General features: G+C 38.5%; 1 protein-coding gene across 24 annotated transcripts in view; it reads right to left on the bottom strand.

Moving 5' to 3' along the window:
• DLG2 (discs large MAGUK scaffold protein 2) overlaps window positions 1-20,904 on the bottom strand; it is a 1,980,468-nt gene that overhangs the window by 683,763 nt on the left and 1,275,801 nt on the right. For all 24 annotated transcript variants that reach the window (XM_032852928.1, XM_032852923.1, XM_032852924.1 and 21 more), the window contains one exon: window positions 18,648-18,701. In XM_032852928.1, coding sequence (XP_032708819.1) covers window positions 18,648-18,701 — 54 coding nt within the window. The remainder of the gene's footprint in view (window positions 1-18,647; window positions 18,702-20,904) is intronic.

Below are 20,904 nucleotides of genomic sequence, written 5' to 3'. Positions count from 1 at the left end.
TCTGAGGTCTACCCTTTTGAGTAGCAAGGGTAGAGGGTAGAGGCACAGATGCTGCTTGGGTTTTAGTGCTGTCTCTTTCTCTTAGAAGCTACATGACTGTGGCCACTTAAATAAACCTCTTTTTCTGTTAGGTTTTTTTTTTTTTTTAATCTGTAAGTGAAGATAATATCAGTATCAAACTAAAATGGTTGACATGAGGACTAAATTAATTAATGCATATAAAACATTTTATATGTTACCCAATACTGAGTGAGCACCCAATATAATTTTTTATGAATAACTAAAGGTTTCTCATTATAAACATTTAGCCAGTCAACAGAGATGAACATCCTACAAATTTTAATTGAGTTTAATTCACCACCATAATTTATTTTAAGCCATTAATGTCAACAATCACATTAATCTCCATCCACATCCAAAGCTTGGCATGTTATAATTTTTCAAGTCATTGAACTTAAAAAAGCAGCCAATTAACAATTCTCTTGGTGGTAGCTATACTCAGAGGCATGAACTTGTCATGATATAGCAAGAAATTTCTTCATCTATTTTTTTATGAGGAATACAGCAAAATAAGAACTAAATATGTTTTTGTTAAAGATTTTACTTATTTATTTGTCAGAGAGAGAGAGAGAGAGTGCATACAAGCAGGGGGAGTGGCAGGAAGAGGGAGAAGCTCCAAGCTGAGCAGGGAGCCTGATGCGGGACTCAATCCCAGGACCCTGGGATCATGATCTGAGCCAAAGGCAGACGCTTAACCGACTGAGCCACCCAGGCATCCCTAAATATGTATGTAAATAACTGAAATGTGTCCTGCTATTAACCCCACAGTATTTCAGGCAGTTGGTTTTCTTCCCCCTTTGTACTAATCTCCTTCAAAACCAAAGTTATTCTGTTTGTTTGTTGTCTGTCCCTCTCATCGTGAGTTTAAACTCCATGAGGGATGGACAATGTTTACCTTATTCACCTTTATTATTTATTATTACACCTTATTCACCATTATTATTTCAGCATCCAGCTTGCTGCTTGATATTTGATATACTGTTAATAAAGAAATGTTTGTAAAAATATGAAATGAATGGCTGAATATACACCTTGGTTGTACATTTCATTCATTGACTCAAGAATGCATTAAGAATCTGTGATTTTTTTTTTTCTGGTGATTTTCTAGGTCCTGGAGATTCAGAATCTATATGTTTAAGGAGCTATGTATACTCTAGTTGGGAACAGACATGTGAGCAAAGAATTGAATACAAGATCAATTCCAAAGGGTAGGGGATGCATAAGGAGAGCACTTATAAATTAGAAGTAGGACTGAAATAGATCACTGCAATTAAAGGAAAAATTCATGCAGTTTCCCAAAAGTGTACAATAGTCAGATAAATCAGAAACCTTCAATAGAAAGGGTAATGAGGAGACGAATGGTCCTAGAAATACATGGTAGAGACAAAGATAATGTCCAGATCCTAGAAGGCAACATAGGTGTTTTCTATTCCATAGCACGTGAGTCAGGTTGGAAGGATGAGAACTCGAAAGATAAAAAAACTAAAATCATACTGAATACTAATAATGCTCTTCAGAGAGCGACTAGAGCAGAGACCGTTACCTGCCTGTGAATATCTACTCTCCTCTTCTCCTTAGATATTGTTACCCTGGGAAAAGTGAATCACTCTCCCACACTCAGTGAGCTGTAGCCACATGACCATTTTTGATCAATGAAGGAGGTGATTCTTGTGTGTAATTTCTGGAAGTGTCCTCAAAAATAGGCAAAATACTCTACTTCATGTCACTTCCTGCTGCTGGAAATGTGATAAAATGATTGGAGCTAAAGTCTCAGTTGAACCATGAAGTGATTGGGAAACAGGAATCCTGGTGTTAAAATGCTAGAAGAATTAAGCAGAATGACTTCAGATGTCTTTTTTTTTTTTTTTTAAGATTTTATTTATTTATTTGACAGACAGAGGTCACAAGCAGACATAGAGACAGGCAGAGAGAAAGAGGGGGAAGCAGGGTCCCTGCTGAGCAGAGAGCCCGAGGTGGGGCTCAATCCCAGGACCCTGAGATCGTGACTTGAGCCGAAGGCAGAGGCTTAACTCAATGAGCCACCCAGGTGCCCCTGACTTTAGATGTCTTAAGCTACAGAGCACCATGCCTCACTTTCAACTCAATTTATGTGAAAGAAAATGATTTTTCCCCTGATTTTGCTGTTCTTATCTTGGGATTTGTATACCACTTGCCCTAATTCTCAGTGTGACAAGTACAAAAATATGGAAGGGCCTCAGGAAGGATGTGGCATTCAAAGCAGCTACTGAAGGAAAGGAAGGAGATCAAAAGGAGAGGGGGAACCAAAGAAAAACAAACATGTGCATAAAAATCACCCAGAATACAGGATGTTCAGGAACCTAGGAGATGTTCTGTGTGGTGAGAACACAGGGTGTACTGCAGAAAAGTAATGGGGAGGGGACAGGGGACAAAGGATGACAGGTACCAGTAAAAAGCCTGCAGTATCACACTATGCAGTTTAGATTTTGTGTGGCAATTTCAGGACCATTAACAATTTAGGTAGTTAAATGACAGGACAATAACTGGTTTTTAGAAATAACTCAGAGAGCTATGTGAACTCAAAGAAGGAAAAACAAGAAACAAAGAAACAGGTTCAGAGGCAGTGGCAGGAGTCCTGGAGAGTGAAGAGGCCAGGCCTAAGGGCCTTGACCATGAGGACATGGGACAGAGATAAGAGATACTTAGCAAACATATTATGTAAGAATTCGTAACCCCATAAAGGCAGGGATGTGAAGCAGAGGAAGTCAGGATGACTAGAAGAAATGAGATAGCTTGGACAGTTGAGTTAATGGTGATGTTATTCACCAAGACACAGAATGAAGGAGGAAGGAAGATGACTTTAAAAAATGCAGATGGAAGTCAAGCTTTGTGAAATAGGAAGGGGGAAAACAGAAAAATTAAAAAAAAAAAAAACAGCAACACTGAAAGATTTTTGCATGTCTGGCTCTTTCTCGTGTTCTGTTGCAAATTAAGTATCACTTCCTCCAAGAAGTCTTCTCTAAATCCTCTTTCTAAAGAAGCCACTGCCCCACCCCCTACACCCACCAGTCCTGTCACAGCACTTGGCTGTGTTTTCTTCAGAGCTCTTATTATAGTTACCTTTTTTTTTTATTGTGTACTTTGACCAGAATATAAGCTCTATGAGAGTGGAAATTTTATTTTGTTCCCATTAATTAAACTAAAGTGTGCCTGACACACAGTGGCCACTCAAAACCTTTTGTTGTATGAGTGAATCACAATACCTAATAACAGTATAGAACTCAGAGATCATACATAGAAATAAAAACTAAAAACAGGATTGAAGGAACCAAAGCCATCGCATGAGATGTCCCTCAGTAACAGATGACAAGGAAGCTGAGCTTCAGCAGTGCCCATAAAAACCTGTCACAAAATGACACAGCTGGTTAGTTGGGAGGGGTCAGAAGACCTGACTTGGGTCCAGTTTGACACTTAATAATGACACGCTCTTCATGAATTTCATGACTTCAAAGTATCTTTCAGTTTTCTTAGCTATAAAAAAGACTGCTTGTTCCATGGATATTTTGAGAATTAAAAGGAAAACGCACATGGAAGCATGTTGTTCCTCACTTTCATCCAATCTGTCCTAAAGCATTCATTCTCGATTCCTACTTATTATTCATTACACACAATGACATCACTAATGCTACTTCTAAGATCTCTTCCCAGCATGAGTTTTAACTTTAACAACATGTTTTGTATACTTATAATTTTCCCGTTTACCACATTCTGGAACAACTTCCTACTTTCTGTAGCTCTTTGACCTTTTGTTAATGAGGTATGTAATAGTCCTGTGTTTGACCTTAGTTTCCTTTGAGTGTCTTCTTCAGTCTCTTAAGTGAGTAACTCAGCAAATTAAATTTTATTACAACTACTGAGAGGCAGGGTAGCATAACGCTGTTCTTACTAAATGTCCCTCACCACATGCTGTGTAACCTTGGACAAGTTAAAGATTTCTTTTTTGCCTAAGATTCCTCACCTGTGAAATGGAGATAACAATACATTGCTCAGGGTTATTGTGAGGACTGCATAAACTAACATATGTAAGGAATTGTTAATAGTACCTAGCATACAATGCAACAATTATTAACTATTGTTATTCTTACTATTTCCTAAACCATGTATGAAATTACTCCCATCACGCTCTTATCAGTAATATGAGATATTTCCAGTTTTCCCCATTTTACCAAATAAGAAATTAAAGCTCCTGAATTTAAGTAACATCAAGTTCACATAGTGAAATGGCAGTGCTGATATTAATCCAAGAGCCACTTTTCTGGGAAACAAAGCCTATGCTCTTGGCCATGTCAACAAAGAAGCCAGATCATCTCATCATGAAAGCAGACATTTATTAAACCAAATTGCCATCAAATAAACTGTCATTAAATATACTTTTGACTGTGGATGTAAGGCAGGAGCAATAGGCATTCAGAAAATGGGAAGCTCAGTGAGATGGGTTGTCAGGGAAAGCTTCTGAAGGACCCAAACGGAGCCAGATATTTGATTGTTTCTAATTACATTGAGCCTTAGGTTACTACAACAACCTACATAAAGGTCAACGCCAGACCAGCTTTTAGCATTGGTCTGGCCGGCAAATTTCTTTTCCCAGTTTTGTTGGGGACCCACAGGCAAACTGATCAAGCACAGACCATGCCTCTTTTTTTTTTTAAATTAACCCAATTACAGCTCATAAATGGTGACATGTGTCAGCAGAACTACCCTTGGAGGGGCATTTCGTTAACTCGATCATGTCTGTACCTGGGGGCATGTGCCTTGCATAGACAGCTTTGTTAAATAGTCACTGTGTCTATTTCCAAGTTAACAGGGGGCAAGCTCAGTTTATTACCTATAATGAGCCCACTAAACCAAACACTCGCATGGCAAGGTCTTTTCAGACTCACAATGCATTAGAAACATTACATGCTTTAATATTCTTGATGATTTATGACAGAGTCCACATGACGGTTACTGTTCTCCCCCCCCCAAATAATTAGCATGCAAGTGTTGGTGTCTACTTTTATAATTTCAGTTCAAATAGATCAAACTCTCTCCATTTTATAGCTCAAACTTGGCTGCACAAAAGAATCACCTGGGGAGGTTTTAAACACCCTGATGTGTATGCCCAGACTATTGTCAGGTCTATTAAGAAAGGATCTGTGATCCTGGAGTCCAGGCATCAATGTTTTTAAAGCACACCAAGAAAGGAAATGAACAGCTAAGGTGGAGAATTATTGCTTCAGGGTATCAGGAAAACTATTAGCAACGTGCTAAAAAAAAAAAAAAAAATTCCAGAGATTATCTTTAAAGAGATACTGATTATGAATGTCTATTGTTTGCTGTCAGCATGCTGGCCGACCTATCTGGCTTTGTTATTTCATGACTATTTTTCCTTCCTATGACATCTCATTAGCCCGCCATTCTCTGAGTTTTATACTCCTGAATTTTCAAAATGATACACCTCTGGGCGCAAGATCATTTAGAGCACTCGGTTGAAATCAGGATAGTCAAAATATATTGCTATTAAAGCTCTTTGTGAAGCAGCACTAGGCTTTTTCACTAAAGGAAAAGTTCATGAAGGTTCATTTTGTTATTCAAATATTCAAACAAACCTGGAGCTTATAAGTGACAATTGAAGGAGAATATTTTAGGGCCAAGATATGATACACTTAGAAAAGAGAAGATACTAGGGGGAGCCAACCACTGAAAGCCACATGGTAGAGAGCTCCCAGTATGAACTGATTAGGGACAACATCTCTTTGTCTTAGACCCTGTTGTTATAGACAAGGGAGACTGAATCACTTGGGTCTTTTGAAAACAAAATCATCAAGAATTTTTTTCCCTCAAAATGTGATTATTTAAGGCTGATTTCTTCTACAAAAAAATCAGAGATCAGAGATAATTGATTGCTATGTTGGTAGGTTCTATATTAAGTGCTTCATATTCAATAATTCACTTAATGCACGAACCCATGAGGTAGCTGATGTTATGCCATTTTATATGTGAGGAAACTGAGCCATAGAACATTCAGGTCATTTGCCCAGTGTCACAGGACTCGTAGGTAGACCAAGAAGGATATAAATTTATGCCTACCAGATGATACAACCAATCTCTACAGCCAATATCACAGAATCCTCAAAAAGATAATTAGGCACTAAGAGAAAGACAGCTTTTGTTTTATTTTGTTTTTTAGTTTTTAAAGAGCCTGTATCCTGAAGATGAACTAAAAAAGGATGAATAGCAATGGGGAGAGGCTTTCAGTGACTTCAAATAGTGATGTGTTGGCACCAAAGGAAGGACTTATAATGGAATAGTCAGAGACAAGGTGTCTGTCCAGTTGCCCAGAGAATAAGTAGCTATAGTTAACTCCCAAGAATTGGTAACTAAAAAATATCCATGTAGAAAAGTGCATTTAAAAGCTCAACAAAATTTAACAAGGGAGGGGCAAGATTACAAAGTACTCTAAGCATCACATAAAATTCCTCATGCCCTAGGAAAATGATGTTTTAGTATTTCTGCTTTTTTTTTTCTTAATAAAAAGTTTGAAATAGTTTTTTTTTCCTTTAAATATTTTATTTATTTATTTGACAGAGAGAGGGATCACATGTAGGCAGAGCAGCAGGCAGAGAGATGGGGGGAAGCAGGTTCCCTGCAACCAGAGAGCCCAATGCGGGGCTCGATCCCAGGACCCTGAGATCATGACCTGAGTGGGTTAAGGCAGAGGCTTAACCCACTGAGCCACCCAGGTGCCCCAAAATAGGGTTTCTTAGGTTCATTTCAGTAATACACTTAAAATTGAGGCAAGATAATATATTTCAAGGCATTACTCTTTATTATTCTACTCTATTTCCATTATTGATTTTGGTTTTTACTAAACGATCACTCTTCTTTTCTCCTTCTTCTATTTGATCTCACCCAACTAACCATTATCATATACGCTGCCTGCTTTTTCTTTCAAAATATGTGAGAAAGAAAAAATATTTTTTTACAGCAAAAATACTAACAAATTTAATGGGCTTTCTAACTCACTAGAGTACTACAATATTTGGCATTAGGTAAGAAAAAAGGTTAGAATGATCCATGAGAATTTAGTCTCTGCAGTAAGGAACTACAAAGCGTGGCAAATAATTGGATTTCTGTGAGCTACACACAGTTTTAAGACAAGATAGCACAGGGATTATCTTTTGCTTTTGTAAGGCTTTTTTAAAAAATATTTATTATTGGGGTACAGTTGACATGCAATGCTATATTAGTTTCAGGTGTACAACACAATGATTCAATTATTCTATACATTACTCAATACTCATCATGATAAGCATAGTTACCATCTGTTACCACACAATGTTATTATAGTATTATTGACTAGATTCCCTATGCTGTATTTTCCACCTCCATGACTTATTTTATAACAAAGTTTGTACTCTAACCCCCATCATGTATTTTACCCATTCCTTCCGCCACCTTCCCTCTGATAACCACCAGTTTGTTCTTTTCATGAGACTGTTTTTGTTTTTTTAGTGGTTGCTTTTTTTTTTAGATTCCAAATATAAGTGAAATCATAAGGTATTTGTCTTTCTCTCTCTTATTTCGCTTATCATAATATCCTCTAAGTCCATTCATGTTGCTACAAATGGAAAGATTTCATTATTTTTTATGGCTGAGTAATATTCCAGTGTGTGTGTGTGTGTGTGTGTGTGTGTGTGTGTGTGTGTGTGTGTGCGCGCGCGCGCGCGCGCGCGCGCGCATGCATGCCACATCTTTACCCATTTATCTATCAGTGGAGACTTAGGTTGCTTCCATATCTTGGCTATTGTAAATAATGCTGTAATAAATAGGGGTGCACATATCTTTTTGAATTAGTGTTTTTATTTCATTTGGTTAATTCTCTGTACTAGAACTGCAAGCAATAGATATTACATGTAACCATCTATCACTGCAGCTAAGTGCAGCTTTGTACCTAAGTTCTAATTCTTGAGATATAAAGGGAAATCGTGTTTTAAATGGAGAAACCATGCTCATCACTCTGTACTTTTAACCAGCTCCTTGACATGTCATCATGGTGACTATACACCCGAGGGCCATGTCCAAGGGTGGTAGAGCAAGAAGATAAAGGTTTTGGGTCCCATTTCTTTAAGAACTTGTGGAACAGAACAGATATTTCAGTTCTGGACAATTGACTTACAGGCTGTTATATGTGAAATATATTTCTACCTTGCAACAGCACTGTTATTTTGCTCTCTGTTATATATAACTGAACATATATACTAAATAATGCATCATGCAAGAGAGTTACTATTCTCTCTACTTGCAGATGAGGGAAGAGGGCCAAAGAAGTTAATTTTCCAAGGTTACTCAGCTATTATATGGTATAATAAAAAAAAAAAAAACCAGAGTCAGGGGTGCCTAGGTGACTCAGTCTGTTAAGGATCTGCCTTTGGCTCAGGTCATGTTCCCAGGGTCCTGGGATCGAGTCCTGTGTGGGGCTCCCTGATCAGTGGAGAGCCTGCTTCTTCCCCTCTCTGTACCCCTCCCCGTGCTTGTGCTCTCTTCTCTCTCTCTCAAATCAATCAATCAATCAATAAAATCTTAAAAACAAAAACAACAAACCCAGAATCCATCCTCTTTTCACTAATGCAGGCAATACCCTGTAAGTTAAATACTATGGAATCAAAGAGGAAGAAGACATAAACTTTGCGTAGAGGAAATAATGAGGACTTCCTGCTGGAGGTAGCAGTTCAATGAGATCTTAAAAAATGTGTGTGGATGGAGCGCCTGGGTGGCTCAGTGGGTTAAGCCTCTGCCTTCGGCGCAGGTCATGATCTCAGGATCCTGGGTTGGAGCCCCACATTGGGCTCTCTGCTCAGCGGGAAGCCTGCTTCCCCCTCTCTCTCTGCCTGCCTCTCTGCCTACTTGTGATCTCTCTCTCTCTCTCTCTGTTAAATAAATAAATAAAATCTTTAAAAAAAATGTGTGTGGAGGAAAAGATATTCTGTGCTGATTAACAGAGTGAACAAAGGCAGGGAGATAAAGCATAGGAAAGACTCAAGAAAGGCTGGGGTCTGTGGCATTAGGTGATCAATATTGTTTCTTGGCTTTATTTATTCAACATCTATTTCAGAGTACCTGCTACAGAGGCAGGCATAACCAAGGTCCTAGAGGTATAATGGTAAAAAAAAGTCTATAAATTTCTAAAAATATGAGAAGATGATAGTACCGGCTATGCCTACAGGATGAAGTCCAAATCCCTTATCAAGCAAACAAGGCCTTCACAGTCAGACTGAACCCTGCCTTCCCAACCTCATACTCTTTGCCTGCTCTGTGTTTCGCCTCACGGAAATCACTATATATGAGTTTCCAGGCCTCTGACCTTTGTACATACAGTTCCTTCTTGGAATGCCTTTTCCATACCCAGCCTGAAAACATCTTACTCAATCTTTAAGACCCAGGTTTGACTTCCTCAAGTGGGATGGTTCCTTATACCATATTCTCTTAAAGCATTTTCTTCACATCTCATTCATTTATTCATTCAGCCTCCAACCAACCTAGCAAAAAATGTGTCTGATTATAGAGGTAAGACAGTAATAAAAATGGAACAAGTTTTCTCATACTTATGAAGTTTAGACTCTAGAAAGAAATACTGGGCATCAAACAGTTACAGTGCAGTGTGACAACTTTTTCCAAAGGGATGAGTCTGAAGTGGAAACACACATTAGGAGCACCACACCTAACCTCAGCTTCCCAGAAGAAGCATTATTTAAGCTGAATCCCGTAGGATGTATAGGAATGAGTCAGGCAGAGAATGGCAAGGGGGTTTTAATAGCATTACCAGAACTAATGATTGTCCACTAGACTCTATTAGACTGTGAAAGTCAATGTTTTTAAAGAGCATCCTAAGTGATTTAACACCACCACCAGGACCAAGATTAAATGCTGGTTCAGGTTAACATTAGATGTATTACCATTGTACTTTTGTGAATCCCTAAAGTTTTATTTTGCCTTTCTTCTATATAGTATTTCTTCTCCCACCCTTTACCGCCACTTCAGTCCAAGATCCAGAAGCTTCCTGGGATCCCCACTACGTCTCTGAAACTTCGGTGGGCATAAGATTTACCTGGGATGCTTGTAAAAACATAGGTTCCTTGGCCATCCCCTGAGATTCTGATTCTATTGATCTGGGGTAGAGTGGGAAATTCTTCAATTCTAATAACCTGCCTGGGAAGAATGGATGCTACCAGTTCACAGACCACATCTCGAGTAGCAGTTCTATAAAGAGAAATTATATTAAATATTTCTCAGAATTATTTTCCCTTGTTCTTAAACCTGCTCTGCCAGGTTGGGCTCCTTGGACCAAAAGTGGCTCTTTTGCCCAAAAAGAAAGAAGGGCCTGTGTGGTGACTCTCACCCATCAGTCACATACTCCACCCGGGAAACTGCTATATTTTCTCGTCACCACCTTCCCCACCCAGCCTCTGTAGAGGTTTCCCAATGGTTGAGGAGTTACCCAAAGAGTAGCCAGCAAACGGCCAGCAAACAGCCTTCTCTAAGGCTTCTCTAAGGTTTCTACCCCAGGGAAGAAAAATGAAAGTAGGTTTGTGAATGGGCAAATAGGTCAGGTTTTCTATTTATTTTGTGATTTTAAAAGATCCGTGTAAGTCTGGATAGGATTTTTATAATTTCACAAAAAGAAAATGATGAATCACTGAACTGGTTTTTTTTTGTGGGGGGGGGTTGGTTTTTGTTTTGTTTTGAACTGCTGAACTGTTAAGAAGGCTTTCAGCAATTGCTGGCATTCACCTCCATGTCTTTCCTATGAACATAGCACACAACTCCCTAGGAGAGTTATAACTGCTTAGAGAATCTGAAAATACTTTACTCTAAAAAGGAGGAAATGAAAGCAACTCACAAAAGCTGAGAGGATAATTTTGATGATTAATTAGGTAATACATATAAAGCATTTGTAGAACATAGTGGTCCCTTGATAAACCCTAGCTTCTTCCCCCAGTTCTATTTATTTTTAATTATTTATTATCTAGAACAGTTTTGTCCCTTAGAACTCTCTGGAATGATGGATTCTATACCTGTACTGCTGAATACATTACCCACTAGCCATGTTGGCTACTGAATGCTTAAAATGTAGCTAGTACAACTGAGAAACTGAATTTTTTCATTTTATATTCTTTTAATTAAATTTCAATAATTACATGAGACTTGTAGCTACTGTCTTGGAGAATACAGGTTTAGAAGCAAGGACAAGGTAGTTGGTAATTGTGTCAATTTGTTGAACTGTATTGGACTGATCCTTTTTCATACAAATATGCATATGTTTAAGGTGGTGAGTGAAAGGGACAGCTGCCCCAAGGGTAAGACAAAAGGTGTAGTGAAAGAACAAACAGAAGATCCAAGCCAAAAAAGAAGTTTCGGTCATATTGATCAATACTTCTCAAACTTTAATATGCATACAAATCACTAGGGTTCTTGTTAAACATACAGACTGTGATTTAGTAGGTCTCCAAAGGGAGATACTGTGAACATAGAATTCACAAGGTCCCAGGTAATAACAATTGTTGCTAGTTAAAAAGTCCATTTCAAGGAGCAATGATCTAGATGTAGGTAGGCCAATGGATCAGCATAACCTCTATGGGATCTACCTTTGAATAAGATACAACATCTGCATTTTGGACTCAGTAGTCCCAGCTCGAACCAAGGAATGCTCCATTTTATCAAAGGCACACCATCGCCCTCACTCTTGTGATGAACATTTATTAAGCCCACCTTCTACATCCTAGAAAGAGTAGTCATAACAACCCCTGCAGAGCAAATATTATTTTTTCCCATTTACAAATGATAAAACAGGTTTACGTAGATAATTTGACTTAACCAAAACCCACCCAAGTTCTAACTGTCAGAGATGGGCTCAGAACCCAGTCACTCCTGAATCCAAATCCTAGCCTCTCTCCTTGTACAATCTTGTTACTCAAAGTGTGGTGTACAATTGAACATCAGCCTCACCTGGAGGCTAATGAGAAATGAGGACTCTCGGGCCCTATCCCAGGCCGACTGAATCAGAATCTGCATTTGAAGATCTCAGGTCATTCTGATGCACACGAATATTTGAAAAGCATTATCATGTGCCATCTCTACCTTTACAGAGCAGAGCAACAGGTGGAAGTGCAGGGGATCTGCTGATTGTGGCAGCTAAGGAATGGATTTAGACTGGCTAGGGTTGACTCTAGAATAAATATTGATAGCTTTACCTCTGTTGCTAAAATCTTACTGTCTCACGGGCACAGTTTAAGCCAAAATTAAGCTGTTTTCTGGTTGGTAAGGATTTTTTAGTTTTGGATAATACTATATTCCCAACAGATAAAAACATCAACAATATAATTTTACCAGTGTTCATGGGGGGAAAAAAACACAACAAAGAAACACAACAAAGAAATAAACTTGTTTGCTGAAAGACAAAGTTAAATTAAAATCAGCAAAGTCTTCTAAAATATCTTAACCTTATTAATCACTATTAAATGGTTCAAAGAAACAAACATAGTTCTGCTTCCTCTCTCTTCATGGGTAATTCTGGAGAACTATCCAATTAAGAGTGAATAGTAGCCTGAATCACAAGGGCCTGTTATTGTACAAAGTGACTAAGAGGAATTAATGTCTAACTGCCCAGCTCTGTGACCAAGTGCTTGGTCATCCCACTTCTGCAATACAGCAACTTCCTCCTCAGAGAGCTCTTACCCCCAGCTTCCTGCTGCTGGAATCAATCAGAAATGCCATTTAAACCTTGCTTAACAACACCTCTTAGTTTCAAGCCCATTCTTTGGCTCTGGAATGAAACTCATTGCTAATTTGATTGTTTCTCTATGTCCCTGAACCCACATCATCCATTATTTTCTCTTATCCCCCACTCTTCTCAACACTCTTTACTACACTGTCAACTTCTCTTGGGCTGTTTTATTCCCTCAAGACCACATTCTGGTCCTCTGTCCCAGAAGTGAGGTCATGTCTACAGCCAATGAACTTCCACTTTCAAAGTTCTCTACAAAAATCTCCCTGATAGGAGTGTGTGGGTGGCTCAGTTGGTTCAGCATGTTTGCCTTCGGTTCGGGTCATGGTCCCAGGATCCTGGCCTCAGGCCGGGCATTGGGCTCGTTGTTCAGTGGGGAGCCTGCTTCTCCCTCTCCCTCTGCTCCTGCCCCTGCTTGTGCTCTTTCTCTCTCTCTCTGTCAAATAAATAACAAATCTTAAAAAAAAACCAAACAAACAAACAAACAAAAAAAAACAAAAAACCTTCCTGATAATACTTTAAGGATATTATGACTGTTTTCAAATAACTTTTATTTAAATGATCTTGGAAGTCAAATACAGTGAGTGATACTGTTAAGGACCTTTTCATGTTTCTTTGTTTGTTTGTTTTTGTTTTTGTTTTCATAACCTAATTCCTCTTTCTTCTCTCCTCTACTTCTCTTACTCCCTCACTTTCTTGGGAGATTTTCCAAGCCTCAGTCTTGGAATTTCTGGAACAAATCCCCTGTCTCCATTATTATTTCTACTTCTGGAAGCAAAGTTTCAGACAACAAAGTGTCTCAAAGAAAAGTAAGGTCATTATATTGTCAGTACTTGCTAGAGTTTTCTTTTATATCTCAATAGTTTCCCTTAAACATCCTTAAGAATCTAGACACTCACTTCCCATATCAGTTGAACCAGGTCCCTTTGACACTTCAATTGTTTATTATCATTGACCTACTAATATTTTTAAAGCATAAGATTCGTTCTTTTGTACCTGCTTTCCTTACAAAGGACATATATAAATTCTTAGCCCTTTTATTTAAGACTTTGGTATAGTAACTTTGTTTTTCATTTAGCAAATAGTCACTCTTTCTTCTACTTTGAGTTTGGCAATATGACTTGCTTTGCCCAGTGGGGTGTTGGTAGATGTGATGTGAACATAGCTTTTAACTGTGTTTGTGCCCTGGGCTTGTCCTCTTGTGCTTTGGCCATCACAATGAAAAGAATATCCTTTGGGTAGTACTGTCCCCCCTCTGGGCCCCTGAATGAAACATGTGAAGCAGAGATGCCCTAGCTAACCTGGTAACCAGCAGCCTAAAGCAGCTGGCCCAGCCAACCAGCAGACACTTCCAGGAGAATAAATACTTATTGTTATGAGCCACTGATTATGTGGTTATTGGCTGCCCACCAAAAACTGACTCTTACGTGGAGTAAAAGTAAATGATAGACCAAGCTCTACCATTTACTGGTTGGGCTCGAATATCTGTATCTGTAAAATGAGAGGTTTGCATTCATTGGATCCCAAGTTCCTTAACAAGATTAAAAACTCATGGTTCTTGAGTATACCACTTCCCACAGCATATTTCCAGAAAACAAGTCAAAATATAACCACTATGAAATGATGTCCAGAGAAGAATGAAGAGAAAAGGATCCTAGAATCTCTCTGCTCAATTTTATTTTTCTAAAGTAGAAAGACTGGGGTTGGTTTGGATGCTGTTCAGTATAGGAGTCTGACAGGTCTACTGAGGGGCAAAGTATGTCAGGAGAGGAGGCCTCCGTGTCTATTGGCTGCAGAGTACTGAGAGGGCGTCATGCTACCTTTTTACTAAGTCAGTCTTCAGGGATGTAGACATACAGATCATATGCAGGCTCCAATCCCCCAGAACTCTCTAAGAACAAGTATTTTCAGCATCTATCATAAGATGATATTTAACATGTAATAGGGAATAATAAAAAGATGGAGGGAAAAATGTAAACTACAGTGTTGAAATAGCAATTTGCTTTTTCTTTCTTTGCTTTTCCTTGAATGATTTTAATCTTCATGTAGGGGTTCCAGCTTTGCAAGAGAGGGGGGACTGTACCGCAAGTAAGGTTCTATTCAACCTTACAATATCATGACATCATGCAGGAATGAGTTTATTTGAAGCATTTTTACATAAGAACCTCACTGACCCCTTCTTTGTTAATGGCAGACAGACACTTTAGAAGCTCTAATAACCCTTAACTTACTGTCCTAAAAAAAGGGCAGATATCTCTTTAAATATTTTTTGTGCCTTTATTAAAAATGTCCTTTGACCACAGATTTCCTCTATTCATATGCTGTTTGCATGCATGCCAAGGAATTGTTTCCATGAGGACAATGTATTTCTAAAATCAAACTTGCTAATTGGCAAAATTAATATGTTTACTTGCAATGAAATTATTTGTAAGAAAGATGGTAATATATGTTATTTGTCATTTAGGTAATATTGTTAAAAAAAGGAAATGTTCTTATGCAACATGACTGAAATGCTCTGGGGAGCTCTGAGATCATTTTTTCATTAAATAGATCTGAAATTATGTGAACAACTAGAACATGAGAAAGAAAAGAGGAAAACAAAGTATAGAACACTGGGGAATGAGAAAATAGCCTGCAAATGGAACAGTGATTTGTTCAAGGTTACCCAGTGAGTCAGGAACAAAGAGGAGAGTTGGACCCATGCCAAGACCCAAAGTATATCTACATTAATGGCTATGTACTAAGTTTGCCATTTTTAATAAATGATGTACTCACATATGGGGAAAGACAGTCATATTTACCATTCTCTCAGGATCTAGCATGTGTTACCTAATAAGTTTTTATTATTTAAATAAAATTATAAATAAACACCTATGAATCATAAGTTAACAAAGCATGATTTTGCACACATAATTTCATTTCATCCCCACACCCACTTCTGAGGTAGGTGTTGTAATTCCTGTCTTAAAGATTAATTTGGATCCAGAAAAATTAAATGAGTTGCTGAAGAACACATTGCCAGGGGACACTTTGGGACATTTTCACCATACTGAGCTACTCAGCAAACCTCTCTAAAGATCCTACTCTTAAGGAAGCTCAAAGAGGTTTTGCATTAAGTACAAAAATATTAAAGATTAAAAAATAAGGAATAACATGGAGAACATTAGGAGAAGGAAAGGAAAATTGAACTGGGGGAAAAATCGGAGGGGGAGACAAACCATGAGAGATCGTGGACTCTGAGAAACAAACTGAGGGTTTTAAAGGGGAGGGGCATGGTAGGATGGGTGAGCCTGGTGGTGGGTATAAAGGAGGATACATATTGCATGGAGCACTGGGTATGGTGCATAAACAATGAGTCTTGGAACACTGCATCAAAAACTAATGATGTATTTTATGGTGACTAAGGTAACACAACTAAAAAATGATTAAAAAATAAAAGGCCCTTTGAAGAAGGCCATGAAGAAGTCATGTACAAAGTCGGTATTTAGGGAATAGAAAGCAATTTGATTAATTTGTTATATGTGGCTGATTTTACTAGCCGATTAGTTGGGTTATCAATCAAGCATGTCTACACAAAATCCTTAGATTCTATTGATAAATTATTTGTACATGAGGGCATCTGGCAGTTAAGGCATGAGAATCCTAATAGAAGGTTTTGAAATAATACAGATCTACCACAAGAAAGCAGTCCTACTTACAAAATCAAGTCTCTGTGTTTAATGCCTACTTTAAAGCACTGCTCATCTGCTTTTGCCAATGGATATAGCAAAAAACTAACTAGAGTATAAATACAGAATTCCTTAATATACATGGTTCCGTACCCCAAAGGTATTGGAGCCTCTGTGACAAGTTGTCTTCCACCCAAAGCCACCTATGGCAGAGGAGAAAGCATGCTTTGTTCCCACATTGAGAGGCAGAAAATAAGGGAGGGGAGAAGGAAACAGAAGCAACTACATGACAGGAGTTAAGTAAGACCTGAAACTCTTTAGCCAGTCTACCCAGGTTCATTCTTGGCTCTGCCACTAATGCAAACTTGAAAAAGTTACTTAATCGCTTTATGACTCAGTTTTCTTACCTATAATATAGAGAAAGTAATAGAACCTATCTCATAGGGTTGTTTTAAGGATTGAGTTAATATTTGTCAAGCGCTTAGTGTCAGATGTACTGTAATCCCAGTATAAATGTTTGATAAATGAAGGAAGATAGGGAGAGTAAGAGATAGAATAGTGGATTCTATGTGTCTTTAACGTATTGCTTTGCTGCCTTCTGAGTCCTTTTCTTTCCTCAGCTGGGGCCGCTGATTCCTACCAGTGAGCTTTTAACCCATTTCTTGTCTGACCCTAAATGACTCTTGTTCAGAAAAATTTAAGAAGCTCAGTAGCTCAGGTGAGTCAGCATCAAGTCAAGCTTGCTGTTATTCCTGTCCTGACCCTGTGTCCCAGTTTTAGTCACTTGTTCCTGTAATCAAGTCCCAACCTTGTACTCCAGTTCTAGCATTCTGCTCCCCTGGGGGTGAATCCTGGCCTGGAGGACCTGCTCAGGATCTCCAGTTCCTTTGAGGCAGACACCTCCCAAAGGGCAGCCTCGGGACTGGACACATTTTGGCACACCGTGTATGAACTTCAGAAAATCAGCTGCCTGTATATAAAATTCCAAAAATTTACATAAAAATTCAAATTTACAACTTCTCTGGAAAAATGGGATGACCTGGCAGCATTTGGTCCTCATTTCCCCCTTGATACCACCCACTGGAGCCAAGTGGCAGCTGCCCCCTTTGGAAGGCCACGTGCTCTCTATTTCCTACCGTCCCCACGCCCTCTGCCTCATGTATTTCTGTGTTACTTGCTCTGTGTAGGCATTTGAGGTTGAGTGGGAGTCCGAGATTCAGAATAGCTGATGCTTACCAAGCATTTCCTTTGCGCCAGGTACACTTTCAATTGCTTCACTAGTTTTATTCATTTAATCAAAGACTAGGAATCTGTTCTCATCCGTTATCCCTGCAGTCCTTCTCCTTGCTTCAAATTCTCTCTCTGCATGCATCTGTGTCTGTCGCATCTTCCCCAATCACTATTCTCTATCCATTAGCCAGGGCAGCTCAGAAAGCCTTGTTGGGCCTCCATGATGTCAATCACTTACCCACATTGTGGACTGTTGCCACCCCCCAATCTCTCCTGCCCCTGCCAGACTTTGTTGTCAAGAAGTTTGGCCCTTATAGTGGCGTATTTCAGGTACAGAATCCCAAACTTTACTGCCCTGCTTGATCTTCACACCTATCTCATGCTTCAGGCTTTCATAAAACCACAGGTCTCATTATATATAGATAGACCACCTCTCACCAAAATTTGTTACAACTTCTTTAGAAGCCCAGCAAAACCCATTAAATATTTATTGATAGCTTACTTATGTTCTAAGCCCTGCCACAGAAATTGATTTGAGTATCCCTTTACTAAGAGACCCAAAAAAGTTTATCCATCTCTTCTATAAGCAATTCATTATTTTTTCAGGAAAACACTTAGGAAACTAACATTATTTGAATATAATCGACTTCTTTTTTTTCCTTTTCTCATGATGTGTCCTTGTGCTTTAGAAAACAGTGAATGAAAGAGGTAACTATTTGCATGACTAAGCTGAGATTTAACAGATATCAAAACAAAACTCAAAAAACTCATTCTATACAGTTCAGGTTATCTGGATTGGGTAAAACTGAATATGTACTGAATTTTATATTTAGCTGATTAAGTTCTAACATAATTTGTAAAGAAAATCTTATAAAAATGTTACTTACATAAGGAATCGTGTCCAAAGTATCTGTGTTGACAATTATAGGAGCAGGGCTGGCCTGAAAAAGAGAAACAGAAAAAACAAATTAAATAAAAAAGTAGTCTATTTTGAGATAGGATCTGTTAAACAGATTTAACAGAGTTCAAAAGCATTTCTTGAGGAACTGTACAGGCACTGTGTCAGGGTTTTGGGGGATACATGAAATACCCTGGCGTTTGCTACAACCTCCTCCTTCAAATATGTGTTTGCTGCATTTGCTATATGATGAAATGAAGTAAGCAGTTGCACTTCTACTCATTTTCTCTTGAATTCTGCTCAGCAGTAGGAGGTGAAGATTTGAGCTGCATATGAGGTAAGAATTTCTAATAAATTGGGTGACAGTTAAAAACATATAGCATTTCCTTATAAAATAGCTGTACAAATAAATTTAACTTCTCTCTCATGGCAGCAAACTTAAACCCAAGCCAGCATTTGTAATCCTTCTCTTTAAACTGCCTTTTTAGAATATGTTGAAAACAGGTTCACTCATTGACATCTTTTTTTTTTTTTTCCTCTCGAGTCACTCATTGAAATCTTACAGATGCTTACCTATTATGTACTCTTTATCCTATCTTTGGTCATGTATGCATTTCTGAACACATACCTTAGAAATCCTTCAAGAGGAAATTAAAATTCATCAAAGATGGCATAAAATCATATTGGGTATGCTAATTTTTTTAAAAAGGAAATTAGTACAAACTGCAGTCATTCTCTTTAAAGTTGAGCAGGAAACTGTGTAAAACTGATACAGAAGTGCTACAAGCCAAGTTATTAGCAAATAAGAGATTGCAATCTATTTGCATCCACCAATCTGACTTCATGAATATTGAGTAGACCTATCTTTATTTCCTAGTTTCTAGAATTTTCACAGCATTTTCTCCTTCATCCCCTGCAGGATCTTTAATCTCCTTCCCAAATTGCAGATTTCATTTAGATAGAGGAAATACTCTCATCATGATTAATCAAGAGCTGTCCTATAAGACACGGTGGCTTTGGCAAGTACTCAACTTTTGGGACATTTCATTAGCTGTGCCCTCTGGAATTAACAGAGTTAACAGCTTTTTAATGTCAATCTGTGCTTGTGGAATCCTAATAGAATGATAAAACAAATGGCAATCCAGCAGATTTCACAAAACAAAATTCCATGTTTTAACACAACACACTGGGCATTAAGAGTAGGACCCTGGTCTACATATCTACATGGTGGGTCAGCTAGATGTTCACAGTTTATTCATTAACTCCTAAAAGCAAGTACCTTAGGGTGAATAGGAGAAAGACAGTTTCCACTGGAGCCCACCAAAAAAAACCCCAGCCCCAAACACATACTCACACAGTGCTTATGGGCCTGTGGTGTAGGGAAAAGAACACGAGGTTTACAGTCAGAAAACCTGGGCTTGAGTTTGGTTTGGCAACCTCCTGATTATATGTGTTGGGGACTGAGCAACTTCTTGATGGTATGATCTTGGGGCAATTACTCTAACTCCCTTTGCCTCATTTTTTCCTTCTCTGTAGAATGGGAATGGAGATGATCACCTTCTGAAAGCGTTGCTTGAAGAATAAGTGAGGTGATATATTTCACATGCTTTGTAAACTTAAATTTCAGAAATGTTAAATGTTAAACATTATTATTACTGTCCCTAAAGATGAACTACTGTAAGAATATATTACCAAATGATTTGTGAACAGTTTATGTGCCAGAGATTTCAATGCTATGTTGTTGACTATAATTGCACTAAAGAAAACTAAAGATTAGACCATGTGAAGCACTATTTATTAAATCGATATTACTTGCCCATGTATAAGAATGTGCACACATATCCTCTTTAATTTCCACAAAACCTTATTATGAAGCATCACTATCACTATACCCACATTATAAGTGAGAAAACAGAGGCTCAGAGAAAATGAGAGCTTAGATTTAACATTGGCCTTTCTGACCTCAAAATCCATTTTTCCACCCTAAGCTGCCCCCTCATCTCAGTATCTAGGTGGCTCATTGCAAGTGTCCTGCAGTGATTGAAGATCTCTAGTTAGAGCAGCATATGAAACTGAGGCAAAGCAAAGCCACTCTACAGGCTCCATAGGGTCTTGCATGTGCCAGACATTGAAAGCAATCTGGTGATGCTGGAATGGTCCTCCTAGTCTGTGTTTCAGTTTTGACTCCCTCTCTTCTATGCTTTCTAATTGGTTCCCAGGATGACCCAAAACATTTGGGCCTTGTC

The sequence above is a fragment of the Lontra canadensis genome, unplaced genomic scaffold (assembly GCF_010015895.1).
Source record: "Lontra canadensis isolate GAN:19392208 unplaced genomic scaffold, GSC_riverotter_1.0 scaffold7, whole genome shotgun sequence".
NCBI classification, from domain to species: domain Eukaryota; kingdom Metazoa; phylum Chordata; class Mammalia; order Carnivora; family Mustelidae; genus Lontra; species Lontra canadensis.
Note: the sequence above shows the minus strand (reverse complement) of the source record. Positions and strands in the feature narration are given on the sequence as shown.